The sequence below is a fragment of the Loxodonta africana genome, chromosome 11, assembly GCF_030014295.1.
Source record: "Loxodonta africana isolate mLoxAfr1 chromosome 11, mLoxAfr1.hap2, whole genome shotgun sequence".
NCBI classification, from domain to species: Eukaryota; Metazoa; Chordata; class Mammalia; order Proboscidea; family Elephantidae; genus Loxodonta; species Loxodonta africana.
The window spans coordinates 28,537,587-28,556,738 of record NC_087352.1 but is presented as its reverse complement, the minus strand read 5'-3'; the positions used below and the strand labels follow the sequence as shown (position 1 = coordinate 28,556,738).

The window sequence follows — 19,152 nt, the reverse complement described above, 5'->3', positions numbered from 1 at the left end:
TGAAATGAGAGTATGAATGCACAAAGAGCTAAAAATAAGTAAGAAATGATCTTAAGTGTAAAAGTACAAGAACAAGATGTTTCTTATATTTTATCGCTTTCATAAATCCTAAACCAAAACATAGATTTTTACATCACTGTCTGAAATCAACAGATAATAGTCACCAGAAAAAATTTTTTCACCATAAAATAGGCCATTTTACTCATTCATTATCATCATCATCATCTGACTCCCAGAACCCTTCAAAATCTGATCCCTCATCACTGTCATCATTGAAATTTCTCAGAGCTGCCTGCAGACGTCCTTCTGCGATTTCTCAACTGATGTCACCATCTTCACTGCCTTTGATGTCTTCATCTTTGTCATCCATAGTCTACTGGTACACAATCCCAGCCTTTCTGAACTCATTGTGGGTGGTTTCTGGGGTTACTTCCCCCCAAGCAGAATCTACCCGCTTGTAGAATTCTGTAAATGTAGCCCGCTTCAGTTGTCCTGATAGTGTGAACTCATGAATCCCAGACTGCATCCATTCATCTGACTCTTCTCATGAAAGTCTTGAATGCGTGGTTGACTGCTATATTTAGCAGCTGCAGTTTGCAGGTAAGGTGACCAGGTATGACTGCTATATGGGCACCAGTTAATATAATTTTGAATGTTTTTTCTTTGTGAGCAGCCATGGCGTCGAAAATGAGTAAAGACTTCTTTGAAAAGAATCCCCTCTGCCTGCCCCTATAACTTTTGTCTGCCCATGCTTTCATAACATCCCAGTCCATCCATCCCTTCTTTTTACAATGAACAACGACACTGGCGGGCAGTTTTTTGCCAGACGTGGTAACTGTCTTGAAAATCACCATCAGCTTTAATTTCACTCCACTGGCAGTAAAACCAAGAACTACAGTGAAGCAAGCCCTCTCATGCCCAGTGGTAGTAATGGCTATAGTTTTTGTAACTGAAGCAGCTATAGTCCTGGTGGCTGGAATGTCAAAAGACGTCAGAACCTTGTCCATATTAATTACATCCATTGCAGAGATACGGAGTTCAGATATTTCTTTGGTGATGAATTCACAAAAGTCGACCATCTTTTGCTCCCAGACATCTGGAAGTTGCTGGCCTATAGTGGTTCTCATCCTCACAGAAAGGCCATTCCTTCTCATGAATTTAGAAATCCAGGTGAAACCTGCCTTGAAATCTGGGATTCTCCTTTCATTTGCCAGAAACTTCATTTTAATCTGAACCGCAACAGTAGAGACAGCTTGATTTTGTTCCCTTTGAGAAATAATCCACTTTTTCAAGTTGTTTTACAACTCAGGCCATTTGGCTTTGGGTCCACAACATGCGCGTTTTTGCAGATTCATTTTCTCCAGCTCCTTTTTCTCCTTTTTCCATTTGTGAATGGAAGATTCTCCAACCTCGAACTCTCTTGCTGTCGCTTGGTTGCCTCTTTCTTCGCCCTCGCAAGGACTTTGAGTTTGAAGTTGGTGGCGTAAGACTTGTGTTTAATTCCTACCATGATCCTGAAGGGTTCTAAGATTTAGATTTATAAACTGAAAAAATGTGCATAATATAATCAATAACTGGCTGGTTCTAGTAAAGAGATCACAAAATTCAAACGTGAGGTGTACAAGAAGCAAGGATCTTTTTAGATGCTCGCAAGCATATGACTAAAGTGACTTAGGATCACTGATCAAAGGCATTGGTGCTAATAAGACATAATTAGACTATGAAATAAGCAGATGTAACATAGCTTAAGGAAACCCTGGTGGCGTAGTAGTTAAGTGCTACAGCTGCTAACCATAAGGGTCAGCAGTTCACATCTGCCAGGCGCTCCTTGCAAACTCTATGGGGCAGTTCTACTCTGTCCTCAAGGGTCGCTATGAGTCGGAATCGACTCAACAGCACTGGGTTTGGCTGGTTTGGTAACATACCTTAATGGTTTCACTTAAGATGATCTGATAAGGTTTTCACATTCAATTGTTGAGCCAAGATGTGCGAAGTATATGCATGGGTACACTATGCCAGAATTTTTAACATAACGGTCATTTCTGTGTGTTATATATGTGCACGCTATTTACGTGGATGTGTTATTTGCAAAAATACAGTATAGGCCTCAAGATCACACTAGTGTTTATGCTAATGAGATGACTCTAGGGTGGGGGCTGGTCAGGCCAGAAAGACCACAGTTGGGACTGATACCAGCTTACCTCAGGGGAGGTAGGCTGAACCAATCAATCATGACTATATGAGGCCCCAATAAAGACTCTGCACAGAAGCTCCAGGGCTTCCTGGTTGGTGAAAGATATTGATGCACATGGGAGGATAGCATGGCCCTTTTTGGGACATGGAAGCTCCATGTTGGGAACCCTCTTAGACCTCACCCTCTGTATCTCTTTACTTGTATTCTTTTTCCTATAATAAAACTGTAATCCTAAATACAGTACTTTCCCTCAGTTCTGTGAGTTGTTCCAGTGAATTCTCAAACCAGAGGGAGTAGTAGGAGCCAGCAAGTCAGAAGTGAGGGGAGGGGGGGTTGGGAACCCTTACCTTACTGCTGGTGTCCTAAAGTGGTAGAGGGAAACCCTGAATTTGTAGCCAGCAGGTCAGAAGTGAGGGGAGCTAGGAACCCCTTAACTTATGGCTGGTATCCTGAAGGGGTAGAGGGAACCCCCAATTGTAACAAGCAGGTTAGAAGTGAGGGAGCCTGAGGGGGCTCAATCTTGCAGCTGGCATCCTGAAGGGGTCTTGAGGGCAGGACCAACTGCTGCCCTATTCATTTTTGGATCACAGACCCCAGCCCTGGGATGGACACCAAGCATCCCTCAGCAGAATCTGTTCAATGAGTGACCACTGAGAGAGCATCTGGGGGTGGCATGTGGAACCCTCCAAAGCCTAGACCCATGGAACCAGAGGCAAAACACTCCCTGGGAATGAAGGGAGCCAGAGGGAGTGTTTACGATGAGGATCTGGGCCTGGGAAAGCCTGTTAGCTGCTTCTCCCCACCCAACAGCCAGGTAAGAGTACCAGGACCTGAGAGACAATCCCATCCCAGGACTAACCAGTGGAGGCACCACCTTCCCCAGGCACGGGCTGAGGTGTAGGCTGTCAGCATAGGTTTGAATCCTAGCCACTCCAACTGCTGATAATATGAGCCTGGGCAAGTCGTGTCATCTGAGCCTCAGTTTCCCCACCTGCAAATGGAACTGGTTCCTCCCTCACATGGCTACTGGAAGGGCTGCCGAGGTACCCACATCCTCCTCCCTGCTTTTCCCCTCAGTCTACCAGCTGGGGAGATGCCCCTTCACGGAGGCAGGGGCTACAGCCTGAGAATTGGAGGCTCTCTGTACTCTCTGGTCTGTGTCTCCTGGGAGCAGCAGCAAAGATTCAACCTCACAAGGTGGGCCTATCTTCAGGGACTGAGAAGAGAAAAGTCAGGGGACTGGAAGGTTCCACCAGCCAGCTGGCCAGCTGTTGTAGGGGAAGTGGATGCAGCCTGCAGGGCTTGGGGAAGCAGAGTCTCTAGGAAGGTGGAGGACAAAGCTGGCAGGAATGGGTGCCCACTTACCTAGGAACTGGGGTGCCCTGCTGCTGTCCAGCTCCCCACTGAGGTCTGTGGCTCCATGTCCAGGGTTCAGGTTGTGCCTCTGCTCCTGGCCTGGCTTTGGTGAGGCTGCCTCCTATAAGCCAAAGCATGACCCCTCCTGTTATGGATGGAATTGTGTCCCCACAAAATGTGTTGAAAATCCTAACCCCTATACCTATGGTTCACTATGAGGCAGAATCAACTCGATGGCAGCGGGTTGGGTTTGGTTTGGTTTGGTTTATACCTGTGGTTATAATCCCATTTGGGTTTTCTTTGTTAGGTTAATAAGGCAGTATTAGTGTAGGGTGAGTCTTAAGTCAATCTCTTCTGAGATATAAAATAGCAGATTAAGCAAGTAGAGATGGGGGAAGTTAGACGCCAGGCCACATGAAGATCACCAAGGAGCCAAAAAGCTGAAAAGGGACAAGGGCCTTCCTCCAGAGGTGACAACAAGAGAAAGCCTTCCCCTAAAGCTGTCACTCTGAATTCAGACTTCTAGCCTCCTAAATTGTGAGAAAATAAATTCCTTTTCATTACAGGCACCCACTTGTGGTATTTCTATTATAGGAGCACTAGGTAACTAAGACACTGCCTGAGATAGGGCTCCCATGGATCAGGCAGATAGGTGGGCTGGGCAGGAAGGTGGGGGCCTCATTCTGATGGGGTTGTGGGCCTTGGTGGGCAAATAGGGCAATGGCTAATGGGCCCTCAGCCTCCAGCACTCCGCTGTCTACCCAGTCACCTGTGCCACGACCCAGCGTCATCTCCCACTACATCCAGTCCACCACCCTCACTGCTACCCACTCCCCTCCACACTGTGCTCATCCACTGATCCACCGGGGGCACGGTCAGGATACAAAGTCAGCGCCAAAGGCAGAAACACTGAGCAGCAGTCAAAATGACCTTGGATGGTCCAGCTGCTGTAGAAAATAATCTGGCAGTTTCTTAAGGGGTTAAATATAAAGTTAACATTGTTGTTGGTGTTAGCTGCCGTCCAGTCTGCTGACTCATGGCGACCCCATGTGTTCCAGAGTAGAAATGTGCTCCATAGGGTTTTCTTGGTTGTGATCTTTATGGAAGCAGTTTGCCAGGCCTTTCTTCTGTGGTACCACTGAGTGGGTTTGAACCACGGACTTTAGTTTAGCAACCGACTGCAAAATGCTTGTGTTACCCAGGCACCTAGAGTCACCATATAATTCGGCAATTCCACTCTTATGTATCTACCCAACAGGATTGAAAACATTTGTACATGGATATTCAGAGCAGCATTGTTCGTGACATCCAAAAAGTGGAAACAACCCAAATGGCCATCGGTTGATGGGTGGATAAACCAAATGAGGTATATCCGTACAATGGAGTATTATTTGGCCGTAAAAAGGAATGAGGTACCGATACATGCTACAACATGGATGAACCCTGAAAACATTATACTAAGCCAAAGAAGCCAGACACAAATGATCAGATACTGTATGACTCCATCTTATGGGCTGAATTGTGTCCCCCAAAAGATATGCTGAAGTCCTAAACTCTGTACCTCTGAATGTGATGCTGTTTGGAAATATGGGTTTTCTTTTAGGTTAATGATGTTGTATTGGAGTAGGGTGGGTTCTAAGCCTTATCTTTTCTGAGTGGTATCTTACATAAAAAGGGCAGAACAGACAGACAAACACAGGGGACCATGCTATGTGAGGATCCATCTAAACTATAAGTCAAGGAACGCCAAGAAGCTAAAGAAACAAGGAAGGATCTCTGAGACAGGACTGAGTATAGCCCTGCAGACGCCCTAAATTTGGACTCCTGGCTTCCAAAACTGTGAGACAATAAGCTCCTGCTCTTTAAAGCCACTCACTTGTGGTTTTTTGGTCACAGCAACACTAGAAAACTAAGACACTCCTTTTACATGAAATGTCCGTAAAGACAGAAAATAGATCAGTGGTTGCCAGAGACTGGGGGAGGGGAATGGTGAGTGACTGCTAATGGATGTGGGGTTTCTTTTTCGGGTGATGAAAATGTTCTGGAACTAGTCAGTGGTGGTGATGGCACAACTCTGTGAATATACTAAAAACCACCAAACTGTTCACCTCAGAAGAGTGAAATGTATAGTTGTTGTTAGGTGCCCTCAAGTCAATTCCAACTCATAGTGAACCCATGTGACAGAGTAGAACTGCCCCAGAGGGTTTCCAAAGTTGTAAACTTTATGGGAGAAGGCTGCTACATCTTTCTCTTGCAGAGAGGCTGGTGGGTTTCAACCGCTGACCTTTCTGTTAGCAGCCAAGTGCTTAACCACTGAGCACCAGGACTCCTTAATTATATCTCAGTAAAGCTTTAAAAATTTAAAAATGAAGGAAGAAATTGCTTGAGGCCCCCACATGCCTCAGTCGGCAGGGTGTACTGCCTTAGCTCTACCTTCAACACATCCGACTTACCCCACCTCATGGCTTTTGCCCCTGCTGCACCCCTGCCTGGGCACTCTGCTCCCACCTGTGCGTGCTGGCTCCCTGTCAGTTTCTGGTCCCCGACCTCAGTGCTGCCTCTTCAGAGAGGCCTCCTCTGGCTATCACATCATCCTATCCTCCCAACTCCCTTTCCTACACAGCATCACCTGAACGCATGGGCAATTCTGTTCTTGTTTTCTATCTGTCCCTCACACTGTAGTGGCCTTAAGGGCCACAGCTTTGTCCTGTTCATAGCTGCATCTAAGGCTCCTCACCCTGTGCTGGGCGAATAGTAAAAAACCAAACCCATTGCCATCACGTCGATTCTGACTCATGGTGATCCCATGTGTTACAGAGTAGAGCTGAGCTTCCTTGGGTTTTTTTGGCTGTGATCTTTACGCAAGTAGATTACTGGAACTTCCTAATGTGGTGCCGCTGGGTGGATTTAAACTGATGACCATTTGATTAGTAGCTGAGCACAAACTGCACTACCCAAGTGCTTAGGTGCACAGTACCAAAAAAAAAAAAAACAAAAAACCACTGCTGTTGAGTCAATTCCAACTCATAGTTACCCTATGGGACAGAGTAGAACTGCTCCATAGGGTTTCCAAGGCTGTACAGAAGCAGATCACCAGGCCTTTCTTCTGTGGTGCTGTTAGGTGGATTTGAATTGCTAACTTTTCTATTAGAAGCTGAGTACAAATGGTTTGTGCCACCCAGGGATCTGGGTGCACAGCAGGTACTCCTAAATCTTAGTATTGTCTTAAGCTGGGTTCTCTGAAGAAGCAAAACCAGTGAAGCATACATATATATATATATATATATATATATATATGTGTGTGTATGTGTGTATGTGTGTGTGTATACATATATATATACACACGCACATATATGTACATACATACGAAGAGAGAAGGAGAAAGATATATATCAAGGAAATGGCTCATGCAGTTGTACAGGCTGGGAAGTCCTAAATCTGTGGGTCAGGCTGGAGGCTCCTCCTGACTCATACAGCTGCAGGGGCTCGCAAACACAAGATCCAGACTGAAGAGGCTGATGAATCCCAAGATTGACAGGTGAACTGCTAGCTCAAGGCCCCCAAAACCAGAAGGCACAGGAGCAGGAGCCAGCTGCAGGATCCAGATAGAGCAAAAACCAATGAGCCTTGCCAGAAAGCCCACCCATATTGGATGCAGGCCACACCCCCAAGGATACTCCCTTTCAACTGACTGTCTACCTACAGCAGGTCCCATCATTGAGGTGATCATATTATATGAGGTCTCATCATGGAGGTGACTGCATCATTATGTTGTTAAGATTGTTAGGTGTCGCTGAGTTGATTCAACTCACAGGGACCCAACGTACAACAGAACAAAATACCTCCTGGTCCTGTGCTACCCTCACGATCTTTGCTATGCTTCAGCCTACTGTTGTACCCACTGTGCCAATCCATCTCATTAAGGGTCTTCTTTTTCACTAACCCTCCACTATACCAAGTATGATGTCCTTCTCCAGGGACTGGTCCCTCCTGATAAATGTTCAAAGTATGTGAGATGAACTCTTGCCATCCTTGCTTGTAAGGAGCATTCTGGCTGTACTTCTTCCAAAACAGATTTGTTTGTTCTTCTGGCAGTCCATGGTATATTCAACATTCTTCACCAATACCATAATTCAAAGGTATCAATTCTTTTTCAGCCTTACTTATTCATTGTCCGGCTTTCGCGCGGAAGGTGACTGAAAATACCTTGGTTTGGGTCAGGCTCACTTCAGTCCTCAAAGTGACATCTTTGCTCTTCAACACTTTAAAGAGGTCTTTTGCAGCAGGTTTGTCCAATCCAATGCATCATTTGATTTTTTGATTGCTGCTTCCATGAGTATTGACTGTGGATCCAAGTAAAATGAAATCCTTGACAATCTTTTCTCCGTTTATCATGATGCTGCTTATTGGTCCAGTTGTGAGAATTTTTATTTTCTTTATGTTGAGGTGTAATCCATACTGAAGGCTGAAATCTTTGATCTTCATCAGTAAGTGCTTCAAGTCCTCTACAATTTCAGCAAGCAAGGTTGTGTCATCTGCATAACACAGGTTGTTCGTGAATCTTCTTCCAATCCTGATGCCCCCTTCTTTTTCATTTGGTGCAGCTTCTTGGGTTATTTGCTCAGCATACATATTGAATAAGTATGGTAAAAGGATACAGCCCTGAGACACACCTTTCCTGACTTTAAACCACGCAGTATCTCCTTATTCTGTTTGAACAACTGCCTCTTGATCTATGTACAGGTTCCTCATGAGCATAATTAAGTGTTCTGGAATTCCCATTCTTTGCAATAGTACCCATAATTTGTTATGATCCGCACAGTTGAATGCCTTTGCACAGTCAATAAAACACAGGTAAACATCTTTCTGGTATGCTCTCCTTTCAGCCAAGATCCATCTGACATCAGCAACGATATCCCTCATTCCACGTCCTCTTCTGAATCTGGCTTGAACTTCTGGCAGTTCTCTGTCAATGTACTGCTGCAACCACTTTTGAATGATCTTCAGCAAAATTTTGCTTGTGTGTGATATTAATGATATTGCTCACTAATTTCCGCATTCTGTTGGACTACTTTCTTTGTAACGGGCACAAATATTGATCTCTTCCAGTGGGTTAGCCAGGAGAATGTCTTCCAAATTTCTTGACACAGACGAGTGAGCACCTCCAGTGCTGCATCCATTTGTTGAAACATCTCAATTGGTATTCCGTCAGTTCCTAAAGCCTTGTTTTTCACCATTCCCTACAGTGCACCTTGGACTTCTTCCTTCAGTACCATTGGTTTTTGCTCATATGCTACTTCCTGAAATGGTTGAATGTCGACCAAATCTTTTCAGTACAGTGACTGTGTGTATTCCTTCCATCTTTTTTTATGTTTCCGGCATCATTTAATGTTTTTTGCATAGAATCCTTCAATTTTGCAACTCGAGGCTTGAAGTTTTTCTTCAGTTCTTTAAGCTTGAGAAATGCCAAGCATGTTTTTCCCTTTTGGTTTCTAACTCCAGGTCTTTGCACATGTCATTATAATACTTTACTTTTTCTTCTCAAGCTGCCCTTTGAAATCTTCTGTTTAGCTCTTTTACTTCATTATTTCTTCCTTTCACTTTAGCTACTCTACGTTCAAGAGTAAATTTCAGAGCCTCTTCCAACATCCATTTTGGTCTTTTCTTTCTTTCCTGACTTTTTAATGACCTCCTACTTTCTTCATGTATGATGTCCTTCCACAACTTGCCTGGTCTTCAATCATTAGTGTTCAACGCATCAAATCTATTCCTGAGATGGTTTCTAAATTCAGGTAGAATACACTTGTCTTAGTCATCTAGTGCTGCCGTAACAGAAATACCACAAGTGGGTGGCTTTAACAAACAGATGTTTATTCTCTCACAGTCCAGTAGGCTAGAAGTCCCAATTCAGGGTGCCAGCTCCAGGCGAAGGCTTCATCTCTCTGTTGACTCTGGAGGAAAGTCCTTGTCATCAATCTTCCCATGGCCTAGGAGCTTCTCTGTGCAGAAACTTTGGGTCCAAAGGATGTGTTCTGCTCCCAGTGCTGTTTTCTTGGTGGTATGAGGTCCCCATGTCTCTCTGCTCACTTTTCTCTTTTATATCTCAAAAGAGATTGGCTTAAGACACTATCTAACTTTGTAGATCTCACCAATATAACTCCCACTAGTCCATCTCATGGAAACCCTGGTGGCGTAGTGGTTAAGAGCTACAACTGCTAACCAAAAGGTCCCCAGTTTGAATCTACCAGGTGCTCTTTGGAAACTGTGGGGCAATTTTACTCTGTCCTATAGGCTCACTATAAGTCAGAACTGACTCAATGGCAGTGGGTTGGTTTTTTTCTTTTTTTGGAATCCACCACATTACATCATAGTAATATGATTTACAACACATAGGAAAATCACAAAATGGTGGAAAATCACACATTACTGGGAATCATGGTCTAACCAAGTTGACACATATTTTTTGGGGACACAATTCAATTCATAACAATACTCAAGGTCATATTTTGGCTCTCATGGACTTGCTCTAATTTTCTTCAGCTTCGACTTGAACTTGCATATGAACAATTGATGGTTTGCTCCACAGATGGCCCCTGGCCTTGTTCTGACCAATGATATTGTACTTTCCCATAATCTTTTTCCACAGATATAGTTGATTTGATTCTTGTCTATTCCATCTGGTGAGGTCCACTTGTATAATCTCTGTTTATGTTGTTGAAAAAAGGTCGCAGCATTATATGACAGTCAGGCTATATCATAACTACCAAACCACTGAGAATCATAGCCCAGCCAAGTTAACACACAACCTTAACTATTACAAGTACACACAGTTATTTCCTTGGTCAGGGGCTCCATGCAGGCTGATCTCTCCATCTCAAGATCGTTGCCTTAACCACATCAGCAAAGTCCCTTTTGCCATGAGAGGTAGCATATTCACGGGTTCTGGGGATTTGGATGTGGACATCTTTGGTGGCCATCATTCTGTCTGACACAGGCCCCTTCACTAGACTGTCAGCTCCACGCAACCTCTGCCCCATCGCTGGCCCTCTGGAGTTCTGGGCATATAGTAGGTGCTCAGTTGTGGTGCAATGAATTACATAATATGGCCCTTGTAGCTAGAGTTTTTGTAACTCCCACCAAATGACTGGATGGGACTATGCAAATGAGGTGCTTGTGGTCACCAAGTGGATTAGACAGCTCGCTAATAATGTAAATAAGGTGCATGGCACCCTTGCGGGATGGGACCAAGCAAATAATGTGCATAGAACCCTAATGAGAGGATTGGTCAGTTTTGCCAATCTGATGGGCTTAAAACGAGCCACCCCAGAGTCAGGAAGGGAAGGGAGGATCTCATCACCACCAAGAATGAAGAGCCAGAATGGGGCATATCCTTTAGACCTGAGGTCCCTGTGCTGAGAAGGCTCTGGAACCAAGAGGCCAAGAGAGAGAGACAGAGCTGCAATACTGAAGACAGTGAGAAGTGGCAGCAGGGAAACAGCAACAGCAGAAGCAGGAGACCAGCAGGAGACAAAATGGTGGCTTCTTGTCCCATGGAGTGAGAAAGCTGTGCACCTTTGAGCAGGAGGCTTGCTGGTAGAGTAGGGTGCCTCCAGGCACTTGGTAGAGCTAGATTTGCCAGCCTATGGAGCTACGGCTGAGCGCCTCGGGTCGAGGCTTACTGGCAGAATGGGGTGCCTCAGTGTATCTATCGGCAGAGCTAAAAGAGCTTTATAACACTTGCCAAAGCAGGGCAGAGGCCAGGCCAAGGGGCCAATGGCCAGAGAGACCTGCCTGCAGGCACAGCTGAAAAGAGGCTGTCCTGATGGAAGAACAGTATCCTGAGTGTTCCTGAACCTGAATTGTAACCTGTTACTTCCCTAAAAAACCCCATAACTGTGAGTATGGTCTGTAAGTTCCACATGGCCATTGCAGTGAATTATTTAACCCAGCAGAGAAGCAGAGAGTGCCATGAAAGGGATTGTTGGTGTCAGAATTAGTAAAAGGGTTGGAGAGGGGAGGTATGTCTGACCTCCGCCTCATAGGAATCAGCCTTGGGCTGTTCATCTTGACTCTCCTCCCTCCTTGTGAAGTTAGATGAGGTGGTCAGGTGCCTCCGCCATGCCATTTTTACGTCAGTAAATGTTGCCGAATGAATGACTTGTCACCAAATACAGCCCCCACACTCCCCTGGAATTCAATGCCCTCCTCCCATTTCTCCTCAGCTGCTCTTGCCCCACACCCCCACAGCAGCCAGAGGGAGGCGGATCCCACCATTCCCTTGTCTAACACCTGCTGGCTCCCACAGCGCTGGTGCTGCCCACACCAGCCCTACTCCTGACACTCCTCCTCTCCCCTCGAGGCTCTAGTCTTACTCTGTCTGTGTGAGCAGGCTGCTCAGGAAAGGTTCCAGAAGTCTGGCTGGGGCACATGGGTAGGAAGGGGCCTGTGGCAGATAGAAGAATGGTCACCAAAGATGTCCACATCTTAATCTCTGGAACATGTGAATGTTACCTCTCATGGCAGTTCTACTCTGTCATACAGGGTCACTGTGAGTCAAAACTGACTCAATCACACACAACAACAACATAACAAAAACTAGGAGTCACTGGGCGGTGCAAATGGTTACGTGCTTGACTACTAGAAGAAAGGCTGGCAGTTCGAACCCACCTAGAGGTGCCTCTGGGGACAGGCCTGGCGATCGGCTTCCCAAAGGTCACAGACTTGAATACCCTATGGAGTAGTTCTTCTCTGTACACATGGGGTCACCATGAGCAGAAATCAACTCGATGGCAACTAACAACAACATGGCAAAAGGGACTTTGCAAATGGGATTAAGTTAACGATTTTGAGCTGGAAAGATTAGCCTGGATTATCCAGGTGGGCCTTAATGTAATCACAAGGGTCCTTATAAGAAGGAAGCAGGAGGGTCAGAGCCAGAGAGATGGCAGTGTAAGAAAGATTAAACCGGCCATTGCTGAATTTTGAAGGTGGAGAAAGGGCCTCAAGCCAAAGGACTGCAGGCAGCTTCTGAAAAGTAGACAAGGCAAGGAAACAGATGCTCCTCTAGAAGCCCCAGAAGGAACCCAGTCCTGCTGACACCTTGACTTTTGCTTAATAGGTGCCATCAGGTTGATTTGACTCAAAGCAACCCCATGTGACAGAGTAGAACTACCCCATTCGGTTTCCTAGGCTGTAATTTTTACAGAGGAGCCCTGGTGGTGCAGTGGCTAAGTGCTTGGCTGCTAACTGAAAAGTCGATAGTTGGAACCCGCCCAGCGGCTCCTCAGGAGAAAGATCTGCTTCTGTAAAGTTTTCAGCCTTGGAAACACTATGGGGCAGTTCTGCTCTGTCCTATAGGGTCACTATGAGTTGGAATTGGTTTGGCAGCAACGAGTTTGGGTTTTGTTTTTTTTTTTTAATCTTTACAGAGTCAGGTCACCAGGTCTTTCTCCTACAGAGCCACTGGGTGTGTTTGAACAGCCGATCATTGGTTCGCAGTCGGGCACTTAACTACTGCAACACCAGGGCTCCTTGATTAGCATAGTGAGACCCATTTTAGATTTCTATCTCCAGAAATGTAAGATGATAAATCTATCTTTGTGGTGATTTGTTACAGTGGCAATAGGGAACTAACATGGGAGTTTTCTGTGTGCATATAGTATGGGCTCCCCGGCACATCACCCAAGCTAACACCAGCAGATCCTGGGGTGCCACCTGAAACTGGAACCAAGGCAGTGCTTGCCATCTTTGGGATGAGGAAATGGAGGTCACCATGCCACACCTCTTCACTGACAGCCACATCAGACAACCTGCAGTTCCTGGCATGCCACGAGCTGTTTTTAACGACCTAGCCTTTGCACACACTGTGCCTTCTACCGGAAACACCACTTCCCTGCCTTGTTTGCCAGGTAGTTCTGGGCCTCAGCTCCTCTGGGAAGCCTTCCTGACACCCCCACCCTCCCTGGGCTCCCTGAGGCCCATGAAACCCAACTTGTGCTGCCTTTGTCTGAGTCCATCTCCCCTGCCAGCCAGGGAGGCCCTCAGGCCAAGCCTGGCAGAGCAGACGCAAGGAGGACTGAAGGGTGAATGGTTAGCAATGGGGCTAAGGGGGACAGACATGCCCAGGTAAGGGCCCACATCATACCTCAAGGCCCGTCCTAGCTTGTTCCAGGCTGGGAGGATGTCCCCTCACCTGGTATTTGGCCGTCAGGGGCTCCGTGCCTGCCGACCTGTTGCTGAAGTTCCCATCCAGGGGAAGATTAGAGTCCTTGGTGAGTAGCACTGGGGAGAGAGGAGCCATGAGCAAGACAGGTCTGTCTGTGGCCCCCAGGCCCCAGCCCAGGAAGCCCTGCGGGGGACCCTGCCTGGGCACTGCCGACAAGGCCAAGGAAGAGTGCCTGATCCAACAGTTCAGAAAGTTCTGTTTCTCAAAGAGCTGGCCAAATTGTAACAGCTACATTTACCACATGTTTAATCTGTGCTAGGCATGGTTCTAAGCACTGCACAGGTATTGCCTCATTTATATATCTCTTGAAAACACCAAAGTGGGTATTATGATAGTAATCCTCAATTTATTGATGGATAAACTGAGGCACAAGAGAGTCACACAGCCAGGAGGAGGAGGGGCGGTAGCATCTGTGTCCAAACTCCAAATTCCTCCTATACATTGCATTGTCTCTCCTTGGCGTGGACCTACCATCTGGTCCTGTCAGGCCTGGCCCTGGTCCCTTTTGGAAGGAGCCTTCACTTCCTGCTCCAGACTGCCCAGGGCTGGGTCCTTCCTGTGTCCCATCCAGCCTCCCTGTGCTGGGACATCTGTCAGTCTCCCCAACAGTGTCCACATGTGGGGTTCAGAAGGACCACGCACAAGATACCTGAGTTTCTGCTCCCTTTCCCCTGTCCTCTCAGCCTCCAGTCTGAAACCAATAGCCTAGTTTTCATTTGGAGAATACCCTTTGCTCAATTTAGTCCCTGGGATCCAGCCAGCCAAGAAAAGGCACATGACCCCAGGACCTCTTACATTCTTCTTCCCTTGGAGTTTCTATGTTGGTAGGACATAAACCTGGAGTTACTGGGCCAATCTTTGCCCCCTTAGCTCAGTGAGAGAATATACTTAAGAATGAAGCTATTGTAAGAAAACTCAACTAACAGAATGAGACAGAAGCGTTGTGATGGCATCAATTGAGCACCTAGATCCATTCATACCTGAAGTCTCTTTGCCTTCTTTGCTTAAGCCAGTTTTGGGCTGGTTTCTTGGTCACTTGCAATCAAAACAGATCTGACTAGCACAGTGTGTGAGTGCTTGGGGGAAGGGAGAAATGTGCGAATGAGTATGTAAGCGAACCCAGGTTAGATCATATGCTCTCGAATTCTAGTCTAGACTCTGCCCAGGAAGCTGTGAACACCTGCCCATCATTCCTCCTCACCTCTCTTGTCAAGCACCTGGGTCAGATCTTCCACCAGTCTGGCAGCCTCTTCACCGCTTTCAGGGCACTGGGCCCCTACCCAGGCCTGAATCTCAGGGGGCAATACACCCAGGAACTGCTCCAGCACCAGCAGCTCCAGCATCTCTTCCTTGGATCGTGCCTCGGGCCGCAGCCACTGGTGGCACAACTCATGCAGCCGGGCCAGGGCCTGGTGGGGGCCTGCTGCCTCCTGGTAACGGAACTGCCTAAAGCGTAGGCGTGCAGCATCGGGGTGAGCGGTGTGACCACCAAGGCTAGATTCCTGGCCCTGGGAGAAGCCTGCCTCATCATCTTCCACCTTCACTTGCAGGAAGCTTTCCCGTTCCCAGGGTGTCAGGCTCGGGGGACTCCTGAGGACAGCCATTGGCAGCAGCACTCCTGTGGAATGCAGGATGGCTGGAACCTCAGGACTGGGTCTGCAAGAAGGTAAAAGCTTTGTCACCATGTGGAATCTGGGGTCCTGCCCTACCCCTACAGACCATTAATCTACTTTCTTTCTCTATAGATTTACCTGTACTTAGAGTTTCACATAAATGGAATCATATAGTCTGTGGCCTTTTGTGACTGGTTTCTTCCACTTTGCATAATGTTTTAAAGGTTCATCCATGGTGTAGCAGGCATCACTACTTAATTTTGTTTATTCATTCATCAGCTGATGGAATTTTGGGTTGTTTCCACTTTTGTGCTATTATGAATAATGCTGCTATGAACATTTATGTACACATTTTTTTCATGGACAAATGTTTTAATTTTTCTTGAGTATATACCTAGGAGTAGAATTGCTGGATCATATGGTAATTCTGTTTAACTTTTTAAGAAACTGCCAAACTGTTTTCCACAGGGTCTGCACCATTTACATTCCCACCAGGAGTGGATGATGGTTTCAATTTCTCCATGTTGTCTACTTTTCACAGTGAGCCTTTATTTCTCCTATAATCAAGGTAAGGAAAAAAAGAAAAAAAAGAAACATAACCTCTCCTTTGGAAACCCTGGTGGTATAGTGGTTAAGAGCTATGGCTGCTAACCAAAAGGCTGGCAGTTTGAATCAACCAGGCGCTCCTTGGAAACTCTATGGGGCATTTCTACTCCGTCCTATAAGGTTGCTATGAGTCAGAATCGACTCAAGAGCAAAGGGTTTTTTTGTTTGTTTGTTTAGGAGAACCTAGCTCTTTGTTTTTGCCACACACTCTCCCTTCTCAAGGACTTGGCCTCTCCTCTCTGACCCATGACCCCCTGCAGGTATAAGGGCTCAGAGTTCTTTTCTTCCTTATTCCATTCCATGCCAGCCTCAGCATCATTCTGCCTGAGGCGCTGCTTAGGGAAGTCACTTTGAACAGAGCTTCAGGATCCTGAAAAGGAACTATGGCCTTGGGTATTTCTGTTATAGCAGTACTACATGACTAAGACACCTGCCATTACCCCACCCCCTTGCCTCTCTAGGCATTGTCCAGCTGTTTCCTTGCCCTGAAATCCCTTTCTGTATCCTATGAATTCTTCCAGGTCCTCTAACCCACATCTTAGATAGATCTTCTCTGGAAGCCATCCAAGATGCCTGGGAATAGGCTATGTGCTCTTCCCAGAGTGCCCTGAGTCTTTCCCTGGCTTTCTACTGTAACCGTATGTTTCCCTGGAGAGGCTGGGTGTGCTGGAGTCAAGGTGCTCACAGGCTAGCTCCTAGCAGGTAAGTAGTAAGCAGACACTGAACAAATGGAGGGACCAGGAAAGCCTGAGTGTGGCCTCCCACATAGGGTGAAAAAGGATGAGGAACTATTATATAGGAAGGGGGAGCATGAGCTGGCAGGGACAAGAATGAACACAGTGACAGTTTCCATGCTCCCTTTCACACTCCTGGAGCTCCTATTCTGGGGAATTTCCTGATGGCCATCTCTAAGACACATCTACCTGAACCTGCCTCAGCCTCCTCAGCCTATTCCCTGACATAAGGCAGAGGCCCCCAGGCCAAGGCTGCTAAAGCCAGCACAGCAGGGTGCTTCTTTCATTTCTGACCTCCTCACTTGTACATAAGATAATGGTACTTACCTCAGAGGGTTGCCACAAGGTTACCTGAGATAACCCATGACGGGCATACAGCATGGGGCTGGTGCAGTAAATAACCAGTCTGATGGATCCACGGTTCTCCTGCCAGACTCCAGCCCACAAAAGGTGCTGGGAGATGGACCTGTAGGTACAGCCAGGGACCCTCAGTTACATGATTTCAGCTGCAGACACGGCAAAGCACAAACCCTTTGTCACATACTTAGTGAATAATCCACGGGACACTCAAATTTCAGTTCTCCACACAAAACCTCGGTCAGTTACATAGTTAAACGCACACACACTATCTTAGGCACAGAGTCTGTCAATCATGCCACAAAATATCCCTGGCCACACAAAATTTCTGTGTCACCCATAATCACTCTAATACACACAGGCCCTCACATTATCTCTGTCACAGAGTCTCATTCCGTCCCATTCACTCATAATCTCATCATCTCAGACAGATATACAGAATCTGAGTCAGCCACACATCCATCCTCTCTTTCAGAATATCACACAACTCACGTACAAGAGGTGGTTGTTCGGACAGAACAAGGGGATACTGACTGGTTTAAAGTCAGGAAAGGTGTGTGTCAGGGTTGTATTCTTTGACTATACCTACTCAATCTGTACGCTGAGCAAATAATACGAGAAGCTGGACTATATGAAGAAGAACGGGGCATCAGGATTGGAGGAAGACTCATTAACAACTTGCGTTATGCAGATGACACAACCTTGCTTGCTGAAAGTGAACAGGACTTGAAGCACTTACTGATGAAGATCAAAGACCACAGCCTTCAGTATGGATTACACCTCAACACAAAGAAAACAAAAATCCTCACAACTGGACCAATGAGCAACATCATGATAAACGGAGAAAAGATTGAAGTTGTCAAGGATTTCTTTTTACTTGGATCCACAATCAACACCCATGGAAGTAGCAGTCAAGGAATCAAAACATGCATTGCATTGGGTAAATCTGCTGTAAAGGACCTCTTCAAAGTGTTGAAGAGCAAAGATGTCACCTTGAAGACTAAGGTGCGCCTGACCCAAGCCATGGTATTTTCAGTTGCATCATATGCATGTGAAAGCTGGACAATGAATAAGGAAGACTGAAGAAGAATTGACGCCTTTGAATTGTGGTGTTGGGGAAGAATATTGAATATACCATGGACTGCCAAAAGAACGAACAAATCTGTCTTAGAAGAAGTACAACCAGAATGCTCCTTAGAAGCAAGGATGGCGAGACTGTGTCTTACATACTTTGTACATGTTGTCAGGAGGGGTCAGTCCCTGGAGAAGGACATCAGGCTTAGCAGAGTACAGGGTCAGCGGAAAAGAGGAAGACCCTCAATGAGGTGGATTGACACAGTGGCTGCAACAATGAGCTCAAGCATAACAACGATTGTGAGGATGGCTTAGGACAGGGCAGTGTTTCGTTCTGTTGTACATAGGGTCGCTATGAGGAGGAACCGACTAGACGGCACCGAACAACAACTCCTGCAAAATCTCAGTCAAATCACAACAATCTCTGTGAGGCACACACCACTCCACAGGTCAGCCAGACACTCAATCTGTCAGTCGATCACACACTCCCAACCTGTCAGTCAACCTCACATTCCCAAGTTGTCAGTCAGAAACACACACCCAAAATGTGTCAGACACAGAAGCACAACCTATCAGACACAATTCTTCCACCGATCCTACACTCTCCATCAGCCAGTCGGTCCCACACTTAGTCCATGGATAACGCACTCACAACCCATCATTGCCTGTGCCCCGCACTCACAGTCCGTCAGTCGGTCCACACGCGGCCGGTGGTCAGTCCCTCGCTCTGTCGCGGGTCTTTCACACATATACACTCCGCTCGCCCCGCCACAGGCTTTCGCGATCTCGGGGCCCGCGGTGGTCCTCTCACTGGTTCGGCCCCGAGCTTGCCAGGGGAGTACCCGCAATAGCGCAGACCCAGACCCCTGCTCGGACCCCGACCCGGGTCCACCTAGCAGGCGCGACGGGAAGTAACTTCCGGGAGAAGATGCCGAAGCGCCCAGAACGCAGAGAACGCCCGCGCGCCCGCCCACCTGGACTACACCTCCCGGC

The 19,152-nt window shown here is 46.7% G+C and overlaps 1 protein-coding gene across 7 annotated transcripts in view; it reads right to left on the bottom strand.

Moving 5' to 3' along the window:
• Positions 1-19,126, bottom strand: part of LOC104845529 (zinc finger and SCAN domain-containing protein 22) — a 30,707-nt gene extending 11,581 nt beyond the window's left edge. For 2 of the 7 annotated variants that reach the window (XR_010323414.1, XM_064294330.1), the window contains exons 1-6: positions 18,842-19,126; positions 17,056-17,194; positions 15,527-15,945; positions 14,977-15,431; positions 13,695-13,831; positions 3,560-3,671 (exon numbers count right to left, since the gene is read on the bottom strand). Coding sequence is in view for 6 of the 7 variants with exons in the window: in XM_064294330.1 (XP_064150400.1) it covers positions 3,560-3,671; positions 13,695-13,831; positions 14,977-15,379 (652 nt within the window). In the remaining variant the exon portion in view is untranslated. Of the gene's footprint in view, positions 1-3,559; positions 3,672-13,694; positions 13,832-14,976; positions 15,449-15,526; positions 15,946-17,055; positions 17,195-18,841 lie in introns of all 7 variants that reach the window. The other 5 variants (XM_023543665.2, XM_064294331.1, XM_064294332.1 and 2 more) reach the window with 5 other exon arrangements.
• Positions 19,127-19,152: the final 26 nt, after the last annotated feature.